We start from the raw sequence: 26,214 nt of genomic DNA, 5'->3' as shown, positions 1-26,214 counted from the left end.
CAGTATGAGTACACCTTTTGACTGTTTAGTGTTGATCAGAGTGACAGCCTGGGGGAAGAAAATGTTCCTATGGTGGGTTGTTTTGGCGTACAGTTTGGAGTTAAAGATTCAAGATCGTTTGGGTCAATGGATCCTTCTCCCCCAAACACGACAAGTTGAGTTTTTACCAAAAAGTTCTATTTAGGTTTCATCAGACCATATGGCATTAGCCCAATCCCCTTCTGGATCATCCAAATTCTCTCTAGCAGACTTCAGACGGGCCCGGACGTCTGGCACTGCAGGATTCGAGTCCCTGGCGGAGTAGTGTGTTACTGATGGTAGCCTTTGTTACTTTGGTCCCAGCTCTCTGCAGGTCATTCACTAGGTCCCCCAGTGTGGTTCTGGGTCCCAAGGCTTACGGACCACAGCAACAAAAGGATTTTGGTTTGGGTGTCTGGAAAACACAGGTAAAGGATTCAGGATTCAAAAACTATATCTTTAAGAAATAATATCTCTAAGAAATAATATACAAAAATGTGATTTTACATTTTGAATGGACCACACCAGCAGAAACATATGAAATTGTCATTGGTGGTCTTGATTTGCAAAGTGCCTACCCAACCCTGGCACCCATAAAAACAGAACCTAACAATCATAGCAACAATAACCATTAAACAACTGCCAAACCGTCACAATGCATACTTCATTTTTATTTTTTTTTAATTCTTGAATAAAATAAAATAATAATTACTTATTTTGTAGTATGAAATGCTAGCAAAGGCTTGATTAAGTGATGTCACTAAAACAGAGAACAATAGTCAGCAACAGGAGGTATGAGAAAAACGGATTCATTTATTGTTCGTCAATGTTAACCCTAAATATAAAATATCTGCAGTATGCTACAATTTAATAAAATATATAAAAATTAAATTATAAGACCCTGAAAAATAACCTAAATAAATCCAATAAGCCTTGGAGGAATGCTTAAGGTGGCCCATTATTTTTCTCCCGTTGGCTAGTGCATCACTTACAGCTCGCTGTGACAAACCCCTTCATGGACTACAAGCTGAAGACTGTGGGCAAAACATATTAAGCTTGGCACACCCAGCTGATCTATAGCCTTTCTCATATTAGCAGCATTGTCTCTTAAAATGACATGGACCTTATTTTTGTCAATCTTCCAGTCATGCAGCATCTCCTCCATGGCGTTCGTGATTGCATCAGCAGTGTGTGAACCTCTGATCTCATGTACATAGAACACCGCTCTCTGCAATGTAAAGTCAGCGTCTACCCAGTGCACAGTCAGGCTCAATAAGGACAGTGGTCGATGGTCTGAGCTCCAGATGTTGGTGGTGAAGTTAACAACTTTAGCTTTCTCCACGTGTGGCAATACACTTTTTAACTTATTTATGCATAAATACCTCTGGAGTATCATTTTGTCGACAAGGTAGTGGCGGCTAGGAATAATGTAGCGAGGCTCGAGGTGCTCAATTAAGTGTTTAAACCCAACATTACTCACCACCGACAGGGGCTGGTCATCGAGCACAATAAACTGGGCTATCTATTCTGTTATAGCCAGTGCCTTTTTGCCGTACCGTGGGAGTTTGTCACGCATTGCAAATGCTTCGGCTTGAATGCTTGAGTGAAGGAGCCAGAGGTTTGTTGTTTCTTCACCTCGGTGGTCTTGCGAAAATCCTCATGCTGTCATCAAAAATCATCAAATGCTGCTGCTTCAAATGCGCGATGAGGTTGGTCGTATTAAACTTGGCGGGTTCTGTGCCACCACGGGAAATTTGTGCATAACAAGTGTTGCACTCAGCTGCAGCGTCTACAGTATGTTCGAGTTTATGGTAAAATATTCTCACACAGCCAACATCACTTCTCCATCTCCCAGTAGCGCTGCACACATGTTGTTGTTGTGATCATGTGCGCTCTGAGGAGAGTGTGAAGGCTTATTGCTGCATTTTGCCACCTACTTTGTTGGAGTGTGAACCACAGTCATCTACGGATATAAGTTCTATCCAAATATATATATATATATATATATATATATATATATATATATATATATATATATATATATATAAAATCAGAGCACCTATATCGGTTATTTTAGATGCAGTCTGATAAAATCCGATATTCGTTTTCTGGCTGATATCGGACTGATATCCGATATCAATATCAGATCGGGACATCCTTAATACCGATGCAAACATATCTGCTATAATGTCAAGAGCATTTGTATAAAGACTTGTTTCCTGTCTTACTAAGCTCCCACTGCAATGTATTGCTTGCCCTTTACCAAGCTTCTGTTTATGCTCGGAAATTATTTACTGCTTGATTTATTTTGCCCTCAGCTTGTCTTTGTCCTGTTTTTTCTGTTTTTGTTTTTTGTACTTGTTAATTCTGTTCATTGTTTGTTCTCGTTTTTGCAGGAAAAATGGAAAATGAATAAACATATCTATTAAAAAAAAAAAAAAAACTGTTACAGGAATATTAACATCATGCATAAACATACTCTGTCATAAGATTACAGCATTTATGCAGCAGGAATCTATAAGCTTGTAATGCCTTCACATTCTCAGATTTTATTGTTGGCCACTTAAAGACCCTTTCTTTATAGTGCAGTAAAAGCTTTGCCCTATTGTAACGACCTTTACAAGGTATGTGTTGACAACTCCTTATGAACTGCTGTGGATGACCTCTGTTGTATTGCTCTAGTTAATACAAACAATCCCTAAAACTGCTAGTTTTGTCCTCAATATTATGTTCGAATGCTCTCTTAAAGGACTGAAACTGCATTGGATCATCTTCAAAAACTAAAATTTCCCTTTTTGCCAAAAGGTTATGAGACTAATTATTATTTTAACGTCATACTTTTTTAAAATAATGACTTTTTATTTATTTTCCAAGATTTTATAAAATAAAAGTTTTTTACAAGGTCCAAATTTTTATTTCATAATGTCCTTTTCATTTCATAATGTTTTTCAGCACGATGACTGGTCTGTCAATCAAAGCATATAAGGTGGAGCCAGTTAAATGGCACCTTATGTAATAAGTGTGGAGACCTATCACTAATGCTGAGAAGCCCTAGCGCCACGAGTGCATCACACATTTGAGCAACACAGTCTCATCCCAAACTCGGCAAATATTGACAATTGGTCAGCACCCCTTAGTGTTAGTGTTTGGCATTCATGTCAACACTATAAGAAGTGCAATTTTTTAAGACAGCAATGCATGTTTTGTTATTGCAATTAAATAAACTAGTACAGTGCCCGTCGGAAGTATGCATTCATATAGTGGGCGCTTAAGGAGAGTTGTCAATAATAACATACTCTGTAGCATTATTAAAGGGTATATTTGCAGGTGCAAAGTAAAATAATGTGTGCAATTTCCCTGGTTTAATTCTATGAGACATGCGTTGGTTTTTTTTAACTAATTTTTATATTTTTTGTTTTAATTATTGTTTGTTTTTGCCATTGTAGTGTTATTCTGAGGGGTATTCCATAAAGCGGGTTATGTTCAAACTCTGAGTATGTTCAGGCTCAAATGAGGGAAACTCTGAGTATCCCATTCCTAAACGCAAGGTATGTTCTTCTCTGAGTATGTTACCATGGCAACATTGTCCGTGAACTAAACCTGGGCGCTGGCAGGTTTTATCAAAGAAACCCTGGGTTTCTACCTGGCTCCGCCCACCTGAACACCGTTTCTGAACACTTTAATGAACCTTAATACTCTTCTCTGAAACACATTAGTCACATCACACACCACAGACGTGTTCACATCATTAATGTTGTGTTGCTTTATGTTTTTTTTGTTTGTTTGTTTTGTGCAAACGGTAGTTTTCTTTATAACATTGTGGATACAGATCATTAAGTTAAAGACACTGAGAGGTTGATCTGCATTAAAACATCTACTGACGTCTGTAGTAAAGTTCTCTGAATACAAACCTGTGGATAATATAAAGGAGGAGATGACAATTTAAATTAATAAATTTTTAAGGCTCGATTGTTTTTTTTATTGTTATACAGTTAAATCTGTAACTCATATCTCTTTGAAGGTATGATGGCTCAGTGAATTGTGACACTGCTCTTGAAAGTGACGGGTCGCGGGTTCGCGTCCCGCATCAGTGTTCTTTTATGACATTTTTTAGGACGTCGAGATGACTCTGGTGACAATATTACATTAAAAATCAATATAAATGATTTAATATCAAGCGGCATTTACTGTCTTAGTATCCAGTGTAGCAGGAGGGCTCTCTATGCAGCCATCCTATGCTGCTGCCACGTCTCCTCAGACACATTTTATTCATTTTATTCACTGCTCGTCACGTCACTGAAGCTATAAAGTGATGAAGTGACCAAAAAGTGTGACTAATTACGGGTGATGTAAGCCACTATAATCACTGAAGACTGAACGCACCTTTAGAACAGGCTCATATTCCTCAAACACCGGCTTATTTCACCCATTACGGTGAATAAATCACTATTTTCCGGGTGGTTGACATGGCAGCTCAAGTCATCTTTGATCCATTGATGATGGCGCGCGTCCACGTAAGTAACCCAAGGTTTACATACTCAGGGTTGAGTAACCCACTTCATACCAGCTGTAATGGAATCCGATACCCAGAGTTTCCCATCGCGGGGTATGTTGACCCAGAGTTTATGGACAGACTCAAAGTTTGTTAACCCTCCTTTATGGAATACCACTCTGGAGTCATTTTGTGGGATATGAGCATGATAAATGTTTGTTGTTTTTTTTTTTTTACTCACTTTTATATTTTTTGTTTGGTGTATTTTTCTGTATTGTATGTTTTTTGGAGTCATTATGTGTATTTTTGTATCTTTCTGTTGTGTTTTTGTGCATTATTTGTATAATTATTGTTTTTGTTGCCATTGTAGTGATTCTGGAATCATTATGTGTATTTTTTGTATAAATATTGTTTAGATTTTGTTTTATTTTACTCATTTAGTATATTTTTATTATAAATACTGTGTGTGTGTGTGTGTGTGTGTGTGTGTGTGTGTGTGTCTACATCCATCTCCTCCGTGTGTGTCTACATCCATCTACTCCGTGCATGCCCATCAGCCGTGTGTGTGTGTTTACATCTGACTCCGTGAACGCGGATCAAATAAATAAATACCTTGTGTGTTCCCGTGAATGTTTGAGACGCTGATAACAAAACTCCATAGACATTGTAGCGCCAATCAGAAAAGTAAAGTATTTTCTACAATTCGGCTGTCTTTTTTTAAAAAACAAAAATAATTTTTTACCTTTGAACCGAGAGGTCAGAGCTTTGCTTCCATGCACGGCACCACAGAGAATCGTGACTCTTGCTGTTACTCTTGAGCTGTGCAGTGAAGATGGTGCGCTAGCGCCCCCTCACACCCTGAGGTCAAAAGTTGAATAGGTTTCATTTCGGGGCCGTCCAGAAGTGAAATAAAATTTAAATAAACATTTTGAAATGACCAACTTACTCCAAAATAACAGATACACACACTCGGGGTATTTTGAACCCGTCGACCGAGTTTCAAGTCAAACTGGCACCTTGTCCGGGAGATATTTACTACACACACACATCCACACAGACCGCCCTTGAATTATAGTATAGACTAGTACAGTGCCCGTCGGAAGTATGTATTCATGTGGGAGCATAAGGGGTATATTTGCGGGTGCAAAATGTGGGTGCAATTTTCCTGGTTTAATTCTATGGGACATGTGCATGACTTCATCACTTTTATATTTTTTTGTATGGTGTATTTTTCTGTAACGTATGTTTATTGGAGTCATGTGTATTTGTGTATCTTTCTGTTGTCTTTTTGTGGGTAAATGTTTGCTGTTTTTTCCTTTTAATTTTTTTGTAATGTATTTTTTTTTGGAGTGGTGTATTTTTGTATATTTATTGTTTTTGTTTCTATTGTAGTGTGATTCAGGAGTAATTTTGGTATTTTTAGTATAAATATTTAGTTTTGTTGTATTTTTCTGTAAATGTGTGTTTTTTTAAGTCGAGTACAGTGCCCGTCGGAAGTATGTATTCATGTAGTGGGAGCTTAAGAAGAGTTGTCAATTATGGGCATAATAATAACAACATACTCTGTAGCATTATAAAGGGGTATATTTGCATGTGCAAAGTAAAATAGCGTGTGCAATTCCCCTGGTTTAACTCTATAAGACATACGCATGATAAATGTATGGGTTTTTTTTTTTAAGTCATTTTTATATTTTTTTCGTTTCGTGTATTTTTCTGTAATGTACAGTGCCCGTCAGTAGTATGCATTTATGTGGGATTATAAGTATTTAGTTTAGTTGTTGTGCGGGTGGTGCTCCCCACCCAACCTTTGTGTCTTTATGTGTATGTGGTTGTACCCTCCGGGGGGTGGTGTGTTGAGGTGTGATTAAAATTGGAGGGATTGGTTGGGCAAATAAAGGTGGGAGTGCCGCCCCCGTGCCACTACTTAATAGCACAAGCGGCGGCCCCCTCTACCCCTAGCCCCACCATCCAACCCAGGTTGGGTATGGGTATTGGCGTTCATTTTCAGTGGGTCCTTGTTCCGCCCAGTCTTTTCAGCTGGTTGAGGTTAGGTCATGTTACTGCTGACACTTCTAGTGAGAAATGCACCCTTAACTTTCATAGTATCCATTTGGTTTATGTAAACGATCGTTACAACGGACATTCTTCTGTGGTTCCTATAACAACCTATGGATGCCAAAAAACTGCAAACCAAAAGCAGATTATTATCCATTCACGACCGAGTGGATGTTGTAATTCTTTTGTTAAAACCTTTCTTATTTTCATCTCCTAACCGTGGTTGGGGGAGACAGGGGAGATCCTTAATCTCCAGAGCTTAATGCAGCTTCTCCTCCGGTGTTAAATCCCAGAGACCTCATTAAAAAGTGGAACCACGCAGAAACAACAGGCTGTGTTGTTGTTTGAAAGCTGTACTTTATTAACTACCTGTACTGTAAACATAAACCTCGCTACCTGACCAGTCGCCGTGTCGGACTAGACTCAGGATTTAACACACACATCTGCTCCACTGACATGCACGCTCCCTCACTCAAAATGAATACATTCAAGCTAGACACATCTCACAGCACTTTTCTTGCTTTATTTTTTTATTATTATTGATATTATGTTATGATATATTCCTACCCATTTTAATGCATTCCTACACCTCGTTTTTACCACTGTCGGTCAAAGAAAGACCATGACCAGTGTCCAGGAAAACTAATCAGTCTTAAAGAATCAAGCAGAGGTTCAACCCACTGGCTTTGATTGACATACCAAGTCATTCTGCTGAAAAATGACATTATGAAATAAAAAGGCCATTGTGGAAAAGGACATTAATAAATAGAAATTGACTTTGTAAATTTTTTTTTTTATTTTATAAAATTTTAGAAGTAAAAATTAATTATTTTAAAAAGTATAACATTATTAAAATAATCATTATGAAATATTTAATTGTAATAAAATAATAATTAGACATTAAAGAATAATAAAACATATTTAATAATAATATTACCTTATTTTACAATTTATTGGCCATATTATATATTTGTCTATTTATCAAAATGGTATTAATTTAAATAAAAAATATTAATAATGATAATTATGAATCTTTTGGGCTTTCATGTGGATCTGTTTCAATCAAAATTCATTATTTATTTCTCATCTGAACTATGAAGTGAACTCGTTTTTATTTCATAATAGACAAAATAATAGAAAAATGTTACCCTCTAAACTGCCGAACAGAAATTTGACTAAATCTCACCAGTCTTCAGTGTATATTTGAGATGGGTATTTATGTACTGAATACCGCCAGACTTGAGGAAGACGGATTGTCACAAGAGCTGAGGCTGTACTCCCAAGCAAAGCTGAGGCCGCGCAACACACGAAAATAACAAACTGCTACAAAAATAACAAACGATACAGCCACCTACAGTGGATGTAAGCTACAAACTGACACACACAGCGTTGTTCATAAATGACGCTGTGTGTGAATGCGTGCGTGCGTGCTTGTGTGTATGTGTGTGTGGGTGCGTCATACCTTCGTCCCAGCGTCTGCAGCCATAAAGAAAGTTGGCTGCTTACAAACAGCAGCGTTGAATGCAGGACGAGGGGAAGGATTTCCTTCCAACAGTTCTTAGCGCAAAACCAACATAAAACCAGCCATTCTGCCTGTAGATTGGCTCGGAAACCGCCTTTCATGATGATAATGTTGCGGCTGTTGCTTTACAAAATGAAATGTAATTTTATTTATTTATTTATTTATTTATTTATTTATTTATTTTTTCTTGTCTGCACATGCTGTCAAAGGTCAACACCACAGGAAGTGGTGTTGACCTTTTTAAATTAAAATTAAATTAAATCTAAACTTGCCGCTATGATCGAAGACCAGGGGTGTGACTGATGACGCGTGCACACTTCACGCAGAGCTGCCAAGCCTCACCCTTAGAGTGTGACAGTCACACAATTTGACACATTTTCACACCACACTTGACATTTCTTACGCTGATATTTCCCCATTCATTACTCTTTATTTATTTATTTTTCGTGATAATGAACTTTGGTCCTCACGGCTTGCCGTAGCTCGAGTAACTCTGATTGACTAACCGAGATAACCAATCCCAGACCAATCCATATCTCCTGGTGCCTAAATCTAACCAACCACGGCAGGCATCAAGCAAAAATAAACCAATCAGAAGCACCTTACACAACACACCGACTCGTTGACATGCTTTCAGAAAGAAAGATCTAGAGGACATACACCGTCTGAGATGGTATGTAACTACTCAATTTTGTTCACTGTTTCTATTGCTGTGTGTGTGTGTGTGTGTTATAGTGTTATTTTACTAACAATGCATGTGTTTTCTTCTCTAACTAATGGGGCATTCTTAAAGGGACAGTGTCTTGAATGTGATTTACTTTAAAAACTACTTTTTAAACAACTCGGAGCTGCCCTGAAAAAAGCAACACTACATAATTTAATCACATTTCAGCCTTAATGAAGGAAAAAGTCAAAAGCAACATTATTGTGCTGCTAGTGATTAATAAAAGGCTATTTGTGGCTCCACTGACTTTGACCCATAATTGTTTTTCTTGTAAAACTATTGATAAAAAAAATAAATGGTTTATATCGCCTATTGCCATTTTGAGGAAACGTATAGAGATATGAATATTGGTTCATATCACCCAGGCCTAATGTAACCAAAGCAGTAATGTTTTTCTTGTAAAGGATATTATTGTCCAAACTGTGTGAAATGAGGGGTTCACACACTGTTTAAAGTAGGATTTTATTAATATGAGTGTGTTACCTATAAAGCAAATGGTAATCACTAGACTGATCTGCTGCCTCGTTATGTAGCAAGTGTTGCTAATGCTGTGTGTGACTATAAGAACATGTCATCCCTTTTGTTTGATGTTAATTGTACTTGGAACCAGTTTGATAAATTGCTTACATACAATTTCAAAAAATATTTGAAAAATACCTTGTCTTAAATTGTCTTTTATTCCTTTTTTCCTTTTCGGGTGATGATTTTAAGTAAGTGAATTGGTTTCTTCTATTTGTAAATAACCTAAAAATAGTCTAAATGATTTCAATGAAAAAAATGGTGATGTGATCGTGATTTTACAAAGAATAAATCGTGATATGATTTTTTTTTCTCATATTGTACACTCCTACGTGTGTATGTCTGTGCTAGATATTAACCTAAATTAATTAAAACTCTTATTCAGCTACTACCAGTGTCATGAACACTGCTAGTAGCTGAATTGCACTTGCAGGTTATATCAGCATAAATACACAGTAAATGAAACAAATGCCTTGTCTAATCTAATGTTCATTTGAACTGTTCTTATCTGATTATTTTTGTACGTAATAGTGTATTTCTATGGACATTGAGTCTGCTGCTAAGACATTCATTCAATCAAAAGTCACTTGATGTTTTAATGTTTTTTACATGATTTGCTTTTTAATGACCACCTTTCTGTTGCAGACAAGGAGAGCTGAGGTAAAGGTAGCACTGCCTTGAGCCACAGTGTTTTAAATGGGAGCCCCCTGCCTCTGTCATCAAGGCATCAAAATCTGAAACAAACACCTACAACATGAGACATGTCCCAGCTAAATGATAGAGAGTTGGTTTAAATGAAATATTGACAAATAAATGTATTTTGTCAAAATTCTTGTTTGTTTTCATTTCTAATTTCTGGTTGGTTAAAACTAGCATTAGGAGGCCACAGTGCAGGGAGAGACGCTGGCATGGAGGTGAAGAAATCAATGTTAAAACAGGCCAAAGCCATGTTAAAAAAGGCCACATTTTTTTTCGTTGTAACGCATCAAGTCACTTAAGTTTCACACTTGTCATTTTCTGAAACTTGGCAGCCCTGCCTTCACATATTGCTGCGGGCTCCAGTAGCTCTGGCATCACTCCACGTCCGATGTATGCACCCAATGTGTGTCCAGTTGCGCTCATTTTGCGCCCAAGTGCGCCCGAATGCGCTCTAATGTGATCAGATGCGGTCAGGTTGCTTCCAAAATATAATGTCTATTTGTACTGTTGCAGTACGTACAATCCACCGGTGCTATTGATACGGTTACCAAAATACAAGTACGTAGGGTCTTAGGGTTAGGGTTAGGTTTAGGTTAAAACCCAATAGAGTAAGGTTTAGTCATTGTCACGCGACCTAAACTAGCCAAATAGTGGCGTTGCTTATGAATAAAATGTTGGCATATTGATACAGCAACCGTACGGCTAGCCACTGCCCTTCCAAAATGCGCTCTCATGCATCCAAATGTGCTCAGTTTGTCAGTCAGTTTGCGGTCAAAATTGGGTTTTGCCGCGTAGCTCCCCCCACTCCAATGTGCCCACCATGCTTACAACCCACCTGTATAAGTCACCTGTGCTTAATTGATAGTGCACACCGAGTGACACTCCAACCACCAATATACCAATCCTAACAAAGGTAAACACAAGCGAGCAGCCACCTATTTTATGGCTCCCACAGGACGTGTGTATGAGGTTATTTTTAAGCCTGAAAGTGACATTGACAATGTTTTTTATTTTATATTGAAATATTTATCTCTGTATTTTTCCTTTTCAGGCCCGAACATCTCCCAATGCATTCTCTTCAGACGGTGAGACAAACATTGCACCCACTGAACACACAGTTTCACATACATACCTGAATAAACAAACTCATCAGACAGAAAGAAAATACCTAAAGAGGTTGTTTAGCCAGATATTTATTTTTTTATTTTTTTAATCTTGATCTTATTGTTATTTTTTGCACAGCAATGCACACACACACATACACACACTGTGCACGCTCCACGACAGAAATGGGCAACTTTTATCACAGCTGCGCCACAAACGTGATTGGTTTCTAATATTGTTTGTTATTCTGTTATTTTAGTGTTTGTCTTATGTGGTTAAGTAATGTTGTTTATTTTTGTTGTCATTTTGTATATTTTTTTTTGTTAGTTTGTATATTTTTGTGTTATTAGTTTTTTTTGCTGTATTTCTATTGTCACGTTTGTTTGTTTTTCTGTTATTTTTTTGTTTGAGTAATTTTGTTGTCATTTTGTGCGTTTGGAGTCATCATTTTAGTATATCTTTATGTTGTTTTGTGTGCTGTCATTTTGTATACAACAACGGCACTCAAGTAAAAGTACTAATACTTCATCATATAAATACTCAAGCAGAAGAAGAAGTTCTTTTAAAAATACGTACTTGAGTAGGAGTAAAAAAGTACCTCGTAAAAAAGAAAAAGAACAACTCAAGAAGTGAGTAACCTCAGATGCAATTTATTACTTTCAAAACAAACCATCAGTCCTTGAATGAGAGGCTTGAATGTGTTGATTAGAGATTCAACATAACAAAGTAAATGGTAAATGGACTTGATTTTATATAGCGCTTTATCACCACACTGAAGCAGTCTCAAAGCGCTTTACATATCAGCTCATTCACCCAATCACTCTCACATTCACACACCAGTGGGACAGGACTGCCATGCAAGGCGCTGGTCAACCACTGGGAGCAACTTAGGGTTCAGTGTCTTGCCCAAGGACACTTCGACACATTGTCAGGTACTGGGATTGAACCCCCAACCTCTCGATCAGAAGACGACCCACTACCACCTGAGCCACGGTTGCCCGTAAAGTGTGTTTAATCAGTGGTTCCCAACCGTTTGCGGGTCGTGACACCATTTTTATATGACAAATTTCTAGCGCGTCCAGATACTTTTTCACTAAAATTAGTATTTTGATCGTATTTGTTTTAATGTGTTACAAATACAGAGTAGTAGGTTTAGTGCATAAAGTGACAATATGCGCCAGCTCAGTAATTTTTTATGCTGCATTTCATTAGAACTATATTTAAATTAGAGAAAGTTAAATACATTACAGTTGTTTGAGATTGTGTGTGTTGTTTTAAATTGAAAAAGAATAATGAATATTTAGGCTCTTTGAGCTTTCTGCCTCTTCCTATCTATTTCTGTGATGTTATGTATTGTTTTTTTAATTGTGCTAAATAGATAAATGAAAATAAATAAAAACCTTTTTTTTTTTTTAAATGAAAAAAATGTGAAATATATAATTTTTATTATTAATTTATTTTATTTTCTTATTACTAGATGCTTCAGGCTACCCCATTTTATTTCCAGGTGACCCCACATTTAGCCCAACTTTGGAGCATTACTTCATCCTCGTGCCGATAAGCTGTGTGCGTGTGCGTGTGTGTGTGTGTAGGAGAAAGCATCGCCATAGCTCTGTACGACTATGAGGCCATTCATGATGGAGACCTCGGCTTTAAGAAGGGAAACAAGCTGAGAATCCTGGAGGAGTAAGTCTATCTTTACTCACAGTTATGTGTATGTGATCAGATTTGATCCTCTTTCGCTCACTGCCTCGTGTCCTCTGTTGTAGATCAGGCGAGTGGTGGAGGGCGATGCTAATCAGCACTGGTCAGGAAGGCTACATTCCCAGTAACTATGTAGCGAAGGACACGCTGGAGGCAGAAGAGTAAGTCTGTTCCCTGGAATCCAAATCAATGAGGAGCTCTGTTTGTTGTCATAATGAGGCGATGGTATTAAAACTGCGGTGTAGGACTGACACAGTCAGACCACCTCCCCTCAATCATAACCCCCCAAGTAAAAATAAAACCAGATTAAAAGTACTGGGTACAGTCTCAAATTGGTTCCAAAATACCCCCAGGGGTAATCTGAATCCAAATTTTATTTATTGTATTTTTTTATAGGTTAGGTTATATTCATTAAAAAAGACCAAAAGTTAATAAACAGTTGTGCCTTGGATTATGCAGCTCTATATTCAGGCCTAAATAGATTTTTCTAAAGTGATTATGCTGTCAACTTCATTAAAAGAACAAACATGTCCATGTCTGAATAAAGGTTTTACTGTTTTGAATGCTTTTTAATAAAAATGTTCTTGAACTGTTTTACATAATTGGTATCTTTTTTTTAAAGAAGGGAAAAAAAGATTTCAGATCAAATGATCAGCATTCACCCAATGGTTTAGAGGTATTTGATCAGGCCAAGGTGATCCATCACCTTCTAACAGTTGAATCCAGGTTTAATCAGGGTTCCCGCAAATCCTTAAAAACTCTTAAAAGGCATTAAATTAATGAATCTAAAAATAAGGCCTTAATTGTTGTTAAAATGTCTTCAATCATTGTTTCAAAAGTCTCACATTTTAACACATAATAAGTATGATTTTATGATTGTAAATGGTCTCACATTTAAAAATAAATGAGAACAGCTTTTTATTTAATTTTTTTAATGTATAAACAAAATGGGAAAATGTAATTTTAACAAAAATTGCATGTCCAACAAAGATTTTTCTTAATGGTTTTTATTTTTTGTATTTCTGTTGTTATTTTATAGATTTCTGGCTGTTTTTGTAGTCATCTTGAGTACTGTAGTCAATTTTGATTATTTTTGTTTGTTTTTTACTGATATTTTGTGTATTCTTGTGTTGTTTACTTTAGGGACCGCCAGTTGCACTCTGTACGAGACACTAGAAAAAAATTCCCCTTAAGGGCTGCTCAAATTTAGACTGAGGCCCTCATGTGGCCACTGGGGCACCAGTTGCCCATGTCTGCTCTAGTCTGCTAAACTGCAGCTCTCGTTGTGTTGGACTGATGGGCTTTGTGTGTGTGTTTCAGCTGGTTCTTTAAAGGTGTGAGTAGGAAAGACGCTGAGAGGCAACTGCTTGCTCAAGGGAACCAAGTCGGCTCCTTTATGATTCGAGACAGTGAGACCACTAAGGGTGAGTTCTGACGGTGTCATTATTTAAAGTTCCTTATTTTAATTTAAGTACAGTGTTCTCACCAGGAATTTTTCACAGCACAGGGGGATCACGTAGCACGCGAGCGAGGGTGCTGTTGACATGGAAACTTTTGAAATTTATAACTCTTTGAGGGCCAAATTTAGTGACGTAAAGCTAAAGTTGTGTTTTTTAGGGGCGCAAGCACAACGGTGCGAAGGACCCTATATCAACCCTACATCTTGTTTTAATTATTTTTTTATATAAAGCACTGATTGCCTGTTTGAGGACCTAAACACTTTCAAAATCTCGTGAAAATTTGTAAGCATATTAGGACTGGTGAAAAATGTGATATTTTGGGTTAATTGCACGTGAATGGTCAAATGACTCAATAGCACCCCCTTGAAAGTTGTATTGGCTCCCATCTGGCACTGATGACATCATCACTGTGGAACTTCTGCAAAATTCTGACATTATCACTCTCTACAGTGATGATGTCAGAATTCAACAGTGTACTGAAGAACTATTACTTCAGTACACTGATGATTTCCCTGATCTGGGTAAGTAGTTATTTCTTTCTGCCACACTACCACAAACACACATTCCCAAATATTACACAATGTAACCTTATTGTCTCCAGATTTACATCTGTTTTATACCCATACAGAAACAAATCAATCACCTCCAGTTATGGTTTAACCCAACCATCATTCATAGTCATAGCACCACCTAATGGTAAAAGGAAATTATCAGCATTATATTTGCACTGAACATTGTTATTAAAAGGGGTAGGATCATATACATTTATACTTCCTCCTACTCCTTTTTGAACATGTACAGGCTTCACTTGCAGGATTTTGTAACCATTTATTCTCACTTTGCTTTGTTTGATTTTTTTATTTTATTTTACTATTATTATTATTTTTTTCATTGTGGTAAATACACTGCTGTTGTGTTCATGTTCAAAATTCAATCAAATCAATTGGTGAAGGCTCATGATGAATGCAGTTAGAGTTACTCATGCCTGGTATGGGTACTCCACTCATAAATACTAACAGACACTGTACAGACAAGAAATAAAATTTCTGCATTTTAAATTCAATTAAATGCAAATTTCAGATTTTACGACTGCGCAGACTTCTCTGCACGCTTGGTGTCACACAAAACAGCATTGCATCAACCTGCATTAAATGTAACAACGACCTACATTTCACCACCTGGTGAAACAGAGGAAGAGAGATGAACACGAGCTTAGAGGAGGCAGATGAGCTACAAAAGTATGACACACTTAAAACACGCTCCAGGACTACAGGCACTAAGAATCGTGGGACAATTCCAGATTTTAATGGAAACTGCTATGCAGTGGTGCGCCACAGTATGTCAGCTCTGAGGAGAGCGGACAGTCGCGTACAACGGAGTCCGAATTGTCCGCACTCTTTAGAGCTTACATACATGGACGGTGATTACATAAGCGGAGGATGCACACAGGCAGGATTGGGAGCCGCTAAAGTGCTCCAGGGGTCCTCAGGTATTGACTGGAACATTCCAGCAAGTTGCCTGTATTAATTAGACGGTGCGCCTGATGTATATGTTTCTCGGTTATGCAGATTAGAAAGATAGTTTAAACAACCCATGGATGCCTGGGAGTCCCTTTTGTGTCCAAGTGTGCAAGAATTATTAAGACATACCAATTAAAAATGGGAAAAACCACAGAAAATCCCCCCTACGTTGCTGAAAACTGAACGTAGGGGGCACCATTGCTTAGTAAGGGAGCAAAATTACATCGGGGGCACCTACGCTCAACAGCACTGGCGAAAACCCTGAAGTAGTATTTCATTGTCTTGAATCATATTTTAGATATTAAAATAATTTGTCTTCATGTACAATATATGTCAAACTCGAGGCATGTGGGCCAAATTTGGGCCACCAGAGCATCTAGTCTGATCTGCAGGAAGATTTTATTCAAAGTAAAACTTACAACAAAAACATGACACTTTGAAAATCACTGTCATTTTTTTTACTGAAACCTCAAAAAAAAAAATATCAAATAGTATTCTGGCAAATGACATTGCACATTTTCGTACCGTAAATTTAATTCCAAATTCAAGGAAATGTAACCAATTACAATATTTATTACATGTGAAAGTGCAAACTGGGGAACCAAATTTTTGAAATTTTATGTTATTTTCCTTCACAAAAACATTGCAGTCCGGCCCACTTGTAATCAATTTGATACCAAACATGGGCTGTCGGCTTTTTAAAATAGGCCCCATATCAGTTGGCCTTTTTTCTGAGCCACATGTTAAGAAGCTCTTCTGTGGATGGTAGAGTAATAAGAAGGGAGCAACCTGCAGAAGTAAGAAACTGATGCTGTGAAGAAACACCAAAGTCACACTGATGTTGTAACTGCACCAGTCCAAGGATAAGACACACACACACGTTACTGCTACCTAGTGGCGTGGGATGGAACTGAGGGAAACTTTAGGTAACGTGTGCGTGCTTGTTGTCCACAGGCAGCTACTCCCTGTCTGTCAGGGACGGTGACGTCAGCGGTGACACAGTCAAACATTATAAAATCCGAATGCTGGACAACGGAGGATTCTACATTTCTCCTCGCATTACCTTCACCACGCTGCAGGAGCTGGTCAACCATTACAAGAGTGAGTGTGCTTTCGCTCTGTACGGAGGAGACCTCTGTGTGTCCCTTCCAGTGTTATTATTATTATTACTATGTATGTATTCTTTGTATTTGCAATTTGATGCTGATAAATACTGTCAGTTTTTTGTTCAGATGTTAAAGCTAAAGGTTGATGTGAAACAGAACACTTCCACACATGATTTTTTTATAGGAAATGTATTGGACAGCAGAGAAGGCCCTCTTACAGACAAACAGAACAGCAAAAAAGCACAAAATTATAGCTAAATACACAAAAGGACAAGATAATAAAACAAAAAGTCAAGTTTGACAAAAGTTGATCAATACTCTGGGGGTACAAAGTATGTTGAGAATGTTCAGATGGGTTGCTTATGACACACAGTTGATTTAGCTTAACATGTGCCCTTTAAGTTTAATTCGGAATTAAATTAGCATTGGGAATTAAGTGTTTACATGGTCAGGTTAAAGAGGAATTTTTTTTTTATTTTTTTATTTTATTTTATTCAGTTCATTTCCGACATGGTTGCATTCACAGAAATTCATTGTTTGTTTTTTTTTTTTTTTTTTTTTTTTTTGTCCTTTTTCATGCCGGAAAGGGCGACGGAAAAAAGCATTATGCTTATCTAGATCCGTCCCCTAATTTGAACACAGATAATTTTACATCCAACCTCGTTTCTTTAGAAAACTTAACTTTTATTTCGCTTTAAAGAGGAATTAAAGCTCCCAGGCCGAAAGTGTAATTGGGCCCCCTTAGGTCTCACTTGAAAAAAAATTTGGTCCCCTGACCAATTTCATCCTGGCACCCCTGGTCGTCATTTTCAGCTTGTTGGCTTTTTACTTTTCCTGTTCTTTTTGGATATCATCAGTGCCCCTTTTCTCTTATTTTTGTACACTTCGCTAAGTAATTATTTCACTTTGGGGCAGTTTTAATTAACTATTGTTGAGAGCTCTCTTTCAAAAGTGCCATCCCTTCAGCCCCGGAACCGGAAGCCCATAATACACAGTTTTAAATTGATGTCAGCGAGCCCAAACTGAAGCTAAGCCTCATTTCTAAATATGTGTGGGAACAGTTTCTGGTATCCATCCTGCGTATTTTACCAACCTCAACATATGACAGCTTGTTACACTTGTTATTTACTCTGTAGTGGATCAAACTGTGGCTTTACATTGTACACAGTATGAAAATAGTTTGACATCAGTCTGACCAGCATCGACAGACTTATGAGGTGTGTCAGAGTTTAATTTACCAAGCAGCAGCCGAGGCACACAACTCGGGTGCGCACAGCTGATCAGCTTCACGACGCAGCTCCCATAATCCTCCCAGGAAAAGGAGTGGATGGCATGGTTAAAATATAATGAAATCTAACATATTTTGTCCCATTTAGAACTGGTAAATGTGAACATATTGCATCCTGTGACAGTGTGACTGTGTCAGTTTGGATTATTTCCTTTCTGGTAGTGTCTTTTGCAATATTATGAGTCAGTGTTGCGTAAATTGTAACTGAGTCTAAACTTCTAGTGCAATATAATGTTTCACCATCTCGGGGCGCTGCACTTATTCCAGGTTCAGAAGCGCATAAGAGGAAAATAACTTCAGCCACTGGGAGAATGAGCGGATTGAATGGGAACGCCCACATTTCAGGGTCGCTCCACCCAGACTGCTTAACTGGAATCAAGGCACCCAGTGACTTCAGTGCAGGGGCAGAATAGCGAGCAGCCAGAAAGAGTACTGGTGCGCAGCTTTTCTGACTTATGCGCAGAGGAGAATAGAGCCCATTGTAACTTACTCATTTATATTGTGGCTGTTTATTATTTTAGACAGCAGCAACGCGTCCTCCCCCCTTCATAAATTTTCTTTTTTCTTATGTACAGAGTTTGGCTCTAATTGTTCTTTCATTCATTGAGCTGTATCAGAATTCTCTTTGAGTGAGCGAGTGAGCCCCATCTGACCCATTTTTTCTAGGCAGCTTTTCGGCACAGGTTTTAGAAGGACAATTGTTCTTGTTTTTCCATTGCAGCTACTCTACTATAAGTCCTGTGAAGTTTGATTTATCAGAGGAGAGCAGGTCCACCACAGAACAGGTTAAATCTTACAATTGTTTTGGGACTGAATGTTATATTTGGACTCACACCCCTGGATGGATAGTACTGCTCACTTTTTGGACTGAAAAATCACAAAGCTGGATGGTCACTTGTATTTGTTTAATTTAAAACACAAATAAATAAAACAAAAAGGAAAACAAAAAAATACATACAATGACAAAAAATACACACAAAATTAATAATTTCACATGACAACTACAAATACATAAGAGAAAATTTTATAAAAATACACAAAATTCAAGTAAAATCCTTAAATACACCCAAATTTGAGAAATATATATTATATTTACAACAAAATAAACAAAATCTGAGAAAAAAATTGGAAAAATATATAAAATTTAGATACAAAAAACACAAAATGAGACTAATAGTACACAATTGCTAAAAATGCACAAAATTGGAGAACAATATACAAGACTGCAACAAAAACATGCATAACTACATGTGATATAATACTGCTGCAGTCAAAGAACTTTTGATGTGCTAAGACCACACAGACATCAGTAAGACATGTGCTTGTGACTGTTTGTTTCCTGTGGTTCAGTGAAGATTGTTAACAATGATCTCATCAAATACTGAGAAGGTCTTTGGTTTGGTTTCAATGTATTTTTTGTGCTTTTTTAAGTTTTTAACTGACTTTAGAAATATAGCCAATCATTGATTGTTTCGTTGTTTTATTGAACGTGGAAAATATGAGACGCTCTGCTGCTGATGTCTGGTGTCGGTCAATCTCTGTGGCATTAGACACACTCTCATATGTTTTTTCAGAGCAAGGAGATGGCCTCTGTCACACCTTAACCAGCCCATGCTTGAGCCCCAAACCTGAGAAGCCCTGGGAAAAGGATGCCTGGGAAATCCCACGATCTTCGCTCAAACTAGACAAGAGGCTGGGAGCAGGCCAGTTTGGAGAGGTTTGGATGGGTGAGATGCATTAGATGTGTTTAATCCACTTTAGGACCAGTCACTGTGTTTCTAACTGTGATTAATAATGTCTGAAGCCACGTACAATAAGCACACAAAGGTGGCGGTGAAGACCATGAAAGCTGGCAGCATGTCAGTGGAAGCTTTCCTGATGGAGGCCAACCTGATGAAGAGCCTGCAGCACGACAAGCTGGTCCGACTCAACGCTGTTGTCACCAAAGAAGAGCCCATCTACATCATCACTGAGTACATGGAGAAAGGTACGAGAGAGTCAGGCTTCACTGGTAATGTGAGCAACAGATGTCTAGGCAGCCCTTGGTCTAATTATGTATGGCCCCAAAGATTAGGCTAAAAATTAAGATTTAATGCATTTAAAAAAGGAGTCCAACGCTCCTCAAAGCAAGTTATTTATTCGTTTTTCTGAGAGCAGACATCTTTTCTATGGAAAAAATTTTATGAGGATATTTTGCCATTGGTTGATGTTTAAGGATTTTTTCTTTCCAATTCACTAATATTGTTTTTTTGGCTATGGTGATTGGTTTGCTGGAACATCAAGAATCGTCAGGTCTCCTATCAGACATAGATTTTGAGACAGAGGAATCCTGCAGTCCAAAATGGAGTACAGTTTTGCAGTAATTAGAGACCAAAACTGCTGTAATGGGGAACAAAACTGAGGCGTGTAACTAAGAATCAGCTGTTCCCTGGGTGCACTGAGAGTAGATGTCAGTTGGGGAGAAGCTCATTTTATGTATTTTCTGTTTGGTAATGTGGGATCTGTGGAGGACCTTGCATTGAATCTTTGCATCTTTAAAGTATTACATCAAATTCCTGTCCAGAAATCGGTGTTTGTTGTGATTGTGAGTTCAGCCCCTATTTAGCGACTGGTAAGTGAATAGAGGTAGTGTTCGAGAGAGCTCTGTACATTTTTTTCATATATATAGCCAGTTCTGGAGGTTGTAAGGTAATTATATCTACTGAAGTATTTTTCTTGATTGTCTCTGTTACTTAAAAGTACTGTAGAAAATTGCTTTTATTTATATTAAATGTTTGGGTTAGATTGTTAGATGAATGATTCCACTCTCTTCCCATGTCTTCAGATAGAGCGGTGTTTTTCCATTGCCAAAGTCGGGATTGTGCCATACTGGAGACAGCATGCTAGGTTTTAATTGAACATTTGTAATGTCCAGGGCTTTCCACTACGCAGTCAGGGTGGAGGTAATCAGTGGGTTTTAAAGCAGTTGTGACATTTGAGGGTCGCAGTGATAAAAGTGAGATCAGAGAGTTTAAGATGTTTGCAGTCTAACTGTTCTATTTCTAGCCAGGTGTTGTAGTATTCTTTTGGTTTTAGCCATTCTGTTAAACATAATATTTGGTTTGCTAAGTAATAATGCATGAAATTAGGGGCTTCTAAACCACCCTCGCTTTTATTTTTCTGAAAGATTGAAAGCTAATTTTGGGTTTGTTATTCCTAGCATAGAATTTTGTAATCGTAGAATCCAATCTTTGGAACCATTTTGTAGGTGATTTTAGTTGGATCATAGAGAACAGATAGTTTATTTCAGGTGAGATTTTCATTTTAAGTGAGGCTATTCTGCCAAGGAGTGAGATGGGGAGAATTTTCCATCTCCGCAGATCTTCTGTGACTTTATCCAACAGCAGATCCAGGGTTAGTTTACTTAGATCATTTATTTTGATGATATACTTAAGCCTAGATATTTCATTGTGTTTGTGGAGGAAGGGTATTGTGGGTTTTGGCCTGCAGGATTCCATAATTTTTTTGTTAAGGGGAGGATTGATGATTTTGACCAGTTAATGGAATAATCTGACAGTTTAGAGAAGCTGTTTATTAGATTAAATACTTATTCTAATGAGGATTGGGGTTCTTCCAAATAAAGTGAAATATCATTAGCATAAAGGATAATTTTGTATTCTGGGATGGATGAGTGGATTCCTTAAAAAACAGAGTTCTGACGAACAGCTGCTGCGAGAGGTTCAATGAATATTGCAAAAAGCAAATGTGAGAGTAGGTAGTCTTGTCTGGTTTCCCTCTGCAGTGTGAAGCTTTGGGATGTTATTTTGTTTGTGGTTACTGAGGCCTTAGGTTTAATGTACAGGGTGAAGATCCATTGTATGAATGATTCTCCAAAGCCACATTTGCAAAGGACAGCAAGGAGGAATGACCAGTTGACTCTATCAAATGCTTTTTCTGTGTTGAGTGACAAGATTATTGTTTTCTTTTTAGAGTTCTGTGCCATGTTGATCAATTTTAAGAGTCTTCTCACATTGTCTGTGGAGTGTCTATTTTTAATAAATCCTGTCTGGTCTTGGTATATATATTGACTGTACTACTTTCTCTAACCTGGAAGTAAGTGCTTAATAAGTGAGATGTGATGGTAGCTTGAGGGTAACATGGGGTTCTTATCTGATTTAAGTAATACTTTAATGTTTGCTCTATTTATGTAATTTTTTTAAAAGTGTATTTTGAGTGAACTCATTCTTTAGTAACTCTGTAAGTTGATCGTTTAAACCTTGCCGTAAAACTACACGTCGAGCTGTCTATGATAAGTGCTGTGAACAACGGCTATAGAAGAAGTGATCTCTCTCGATGCAGCAGCCCTCTCAGTGCTGCTGCCGGCTCCGCAGACACACTATTCCCCCGTCGTCACGTCACTGAAGAGATGAAGCGGCCAAAAAGCGCTACAATGTTCAAGCAACTTATCAGGGGCGTTTTGTAGTACAGGCCCAAAAGGATTCCAAAAAATATACAAAGATACAGAGAAATCCCCAAAACAACAAAAAATATATACAAAACAACAACAAAATTGACTCATAAGAAAAATACACAGAATGAAAGAAAAACATACAAAATTACAACAAAGATACACTAGACAACAAGAAAAACACACAATACAATGCACAATAAACAAATTAACAAAAATACACAGAATAACAAAAAAATACACGAAACAACTATCAAAATGTGTCAAAACTACAGAAAATTTGACAAACGCACAACAAAATGTATAAACTCTTTTTAGTTACCTGTGATGATGCTCTGATTGGTTATCATTCTAGTGCAGAAAAGAATGTTGATCATGTGACTCTCAGATTAGATATGATCATGTTTGTGGCTTTGCTGTTGTTTGTCTTGTGTACGTGTGTATTTTCACACTGGTGTATTTTTCTGTAATGTATGTTTTTTGGAGTCATTTTGTGTGTTTTTGGAGGTTTTTTTGTTTATTTTCGTGCGTTTCTGTTGTCGTTTTGTGTACTTCTTGTAGTTTCTTGTTTAATTTTACTCATTTAGTATATTTTAAATACTGTGTGTGTGTGTGTGTGTGTGTGTGTGTGTGTGTGTGTGTGTGTGTGTGTGTGTGTGTGTGTGTGTGTGTGTGTGTGTGTGTTTTCACAGGAAGTTTATTGGACTTCTTGAAGAGTGATGAGGGTGGCCGCATTCTGCTGCCGAAGCTCATTGACTTCTCTGCTCAGGTGAAGTTTCCCACTCTCTGCGTCATCCTTAACATATCTCTACTCACTGCTTGTCATGTCATGTAGAGTATATGTTATTCTTTGTTGCTCACCCTCTACCCTCTGCTGGAATCTAGTTCGAACAACCGAGCATTCACTGACACAAACAAAGCTTTCATATAACTTTGGAAAATGTGTATAAAGTAATGAATTTGTTAAAACAGCAATTTTTGAAGTCAAATGTTTCCATTCACACATTTGTGTGTTAAAGCTGCAGTATTTAGTTTTTTTTTTTTTTTTGCTTCATTTTATCAAAAATCCATTATCACCTTTGAGCATATTGTGATTCAAAGTGTTCTGAAAGGACAGCACTTTAGCGAGTTGATATTGCGCTTTGTCGTAAAGGAACTCTCTGACAGAGAATGTTTAGATAGATGGAGCCCACTAATGGAGAAAGAGCCAGGCTTCACTTATCTAGCTTTGTAGTACAGGCCCCAAAAACACAAAACGTGACAGAAAAACACAAAAAAGGATGACAAACATACACAAAAATGATTCTAAAAATACTGAAAATGGACTCCAAAAACACAAAAGTCAACAAAAAAATCACACATAATGAGAGAAAATATAAAACATTACAACAAAAATACACAGAGATGTTTATTGTTCTTATGCTGACATGAATGTTGATTAATGATTATGTGACCCTCAGATCAGATACGATCACGCTTGTGGCCCTCCTATGATAACAGTTGCCCATCCCTTCTATAGTGGATTAGGAAGGTCTCTAAACACACAAACAGCTTAACATGTGCACATTATGAACGCTGAGAATTTAGTTCTGTTCAAAATACTTGCCTGTGTATACTACTACTACTTTGTTACACCCAGATCTAAAAGCAAGCCAGTGGATAGGTCTATAGCTCAGAGCACTGACCGAGGTCCATCTGTCTGTAGATTGCAGAGGGCATGGCCTACATCGAGCAGAGGAACTACATCCACAGAGACCTGAGAGCTGCCAACATCCTGGTCAATAAGAATCTTGTTTGCAAAATAGCAGATTTTGGCTTGGCTCGTATTATTGAAGACAACGAATACACAGCCAGAGAAGGTACGACACACACACGTTATGTGATATATCCTTGAGTGGTTGAACCATACAACATTAAGGACATGGAAAGTAGTGAAGACACTGGAGAAACTCACAGGATTTAATGGGTAGGGTGGGTAGGAGGATGCACACACAACTCTTTGAAGCACTGGGAACAAGCATGGGAAAAAGTCCTTGTTTGATTGATTGATTTATTCATTTATTTATTCTAAACTTTGAAAAAAAGAACACACAAAAACAATAAAAGCAAGAAGTCAATTACATATGCATCCATCAATGATTGTTAATAATGGAAAAAATGTTTTAAAAATCAATAAAATGAACATAAATGTATATATTTATTCCTCATAATACACAGTTTGAATTTATCTTTGTATGGCCTTCAATTTTGTGTTTCAAATTTTCTGAAATTCTGTTTCAGGGTTTACCCATTCCCACAAAAAAAACACAATCAAACCATTGTTTTGCCAAAACTTTCAGTAATTCTGGGTTTCCAAATGCTAGTTAAATTGTTGGGTTTCTTATTGTCTAGGAGTCTTTCAGTTTCCTTTTGCCAAATGTACCTTTTTCTTACAAGTGACATCGATTTGGTCTTTATACCAGCCCACATTTGTAAAAAAAAAAAAAAAAAAGTTTTGTTGATTTTGAGTAAGGCAGATTTTAATTTCTAATTTGAAAGTCTTTTTGTCCAAAAAATACAGGAGCAAAGTTCCCTATCAAATGGACTGCACCCGAGGCTATTAACTACGGCTCCTTCACGATCAAGTCTGACGTCTGGTCATTTGGCGTGTTGCTAACTGAGATCATCAGCTATGGACGCACACCATATCCAGGTAGAGTCCATCTTCATAGGTTATGTATCAGATTCCTTTTTCCATATCTTTGTGCATTTCTGTTGTCGTTTTGTGTACTTTTTGTATAAATATTGTTTCGTTTTTTGTTTTATTTTACTCATTTAGTATATTTTTATTATAGATACCTTATGTGTGGTGAGGTGTTTTGAGAGGTGTGTGTGTGAGTGCGTGCATGCGTGACTCCCTACTTGTCGTCCTCCAGGTTGCCATGTGGCACTCCCTGCTTCTCCTCCGTGGGTTCTCTCTCACACAGGCATGCGAATCAGCCACGCGCATGTGCCGCGAAAAAAAAACATTTTGCAACACCAAATAATCGTAACCCTTTCTCTAAACGCCTCTGAGCACGTTCAGCACCTACAGTCCAATCCCCCTGATACTAGTTATGTCCTACTATTTTAGCATTAAGGAGAAGTACCAACAGGTTAGCAAGCTAACAAAGCTTTACTTTATCTAACTGTATTTCTGTGTGTTTCGGCAAATTTTACTTGTAGAGGTTTCTTCAGTTTGGACGTTGAATCCCTGGATGACGACAACAACCCCTTGATGCCTGAATTTATTTTCAGTTATTTAAAAAAAATTGTTTCTGCTTTTAATTAGATGCAAAATTAAGTTGAGAGTATTAATTTGAGTATAGAACATCAAATAGATATAAATTTAGGTATGATGCAAATTAGCAACAACAGACATTTATGGTAAAAAAAAAAAAAAAAAGTTAAAAAAGCACTTTTTCCCATCTCAGTTATGAAATTATTTTATTGATGTAACAAAGTTGTTTTCAGTCACTTCAGCTCACTTGTGGAATTCCCACAAGTAGTTGTTTTTGTTCAGGCACAGATGAACGTT

General features: G+C 37.5%; 1 protein-coding gene across 1 annotated transcript in view; it reads left to right on the top strand.

Annotated features, from left to right (window-relative positions):
- The window catches only part of hck (HCK proto-oncogene, Src family tyrosine kinase), a 112,197-nt gene that overhangs the window by 57,316 nt on the left and 28,667 nt on the right, over positions 1 to 26,214 (top strand). Inside the window, exons 3-12 of the mRNA XM_028452671.1 lie at positions 11,081 to 11,114; positions 12,726 to 12,819; positions 12,903 to 12,998; positions 14,158 to 14,261; positions 16,772 to 16,918; positions 19,786 to 19,938; positions 20,016 to 20,198; positions 23,351 to 23,427; positions 24,364 to 24,517; positions 25,219 to 25,350. Of these exons, the coding sequence (XP_028308472.1) occupies positions 11,081 to 11,114; positions 12,726 to 12,819; positions 12,903 to 12,998; positions 14,158 to 14,261; positions 16,772 to 16,918; positions 19,786 to 19,938; positions 20,016 to 20,198; positions 23,351 to 23,427; positions 24,364 to 24,517; positions 25,219 to 25,350 (1,174 nt within the window). The remainder of the gene's footprint in view (positions 1 to 11,080; positions 11,115 to 12,725; positions 12,820 to 12,902; positions 12,999 to 14,157; positions 14,262 to 16,771; positions 16,919 to 19,785; positions 19,939 to 20,015; positions 20,199 to 23,350; positions 23,428 to 24,363; positions 24,518 to 25,218; positions 25,351 to 26,214) is intronic.

The sequence above is a fragment of the Gouania willdenowi genome, chromosome 7 (genome assembly GCF_900634775.1).
Source record: "Gouania willdenowi chromosome 7, fGouWil2.1, whole genome shotgun sequence".
NCBI lineage: Eukaryota > Metazoa > Chordata > Actinopteri > Blenniiformes > Gobiesocidae > Gouania > Gouania willdenowi.
The sequence above is the reverse complement of the archived record's forward strand: the minus strand, read 5'-3'. Positions and strand labels throughout refer to the sequence as shown.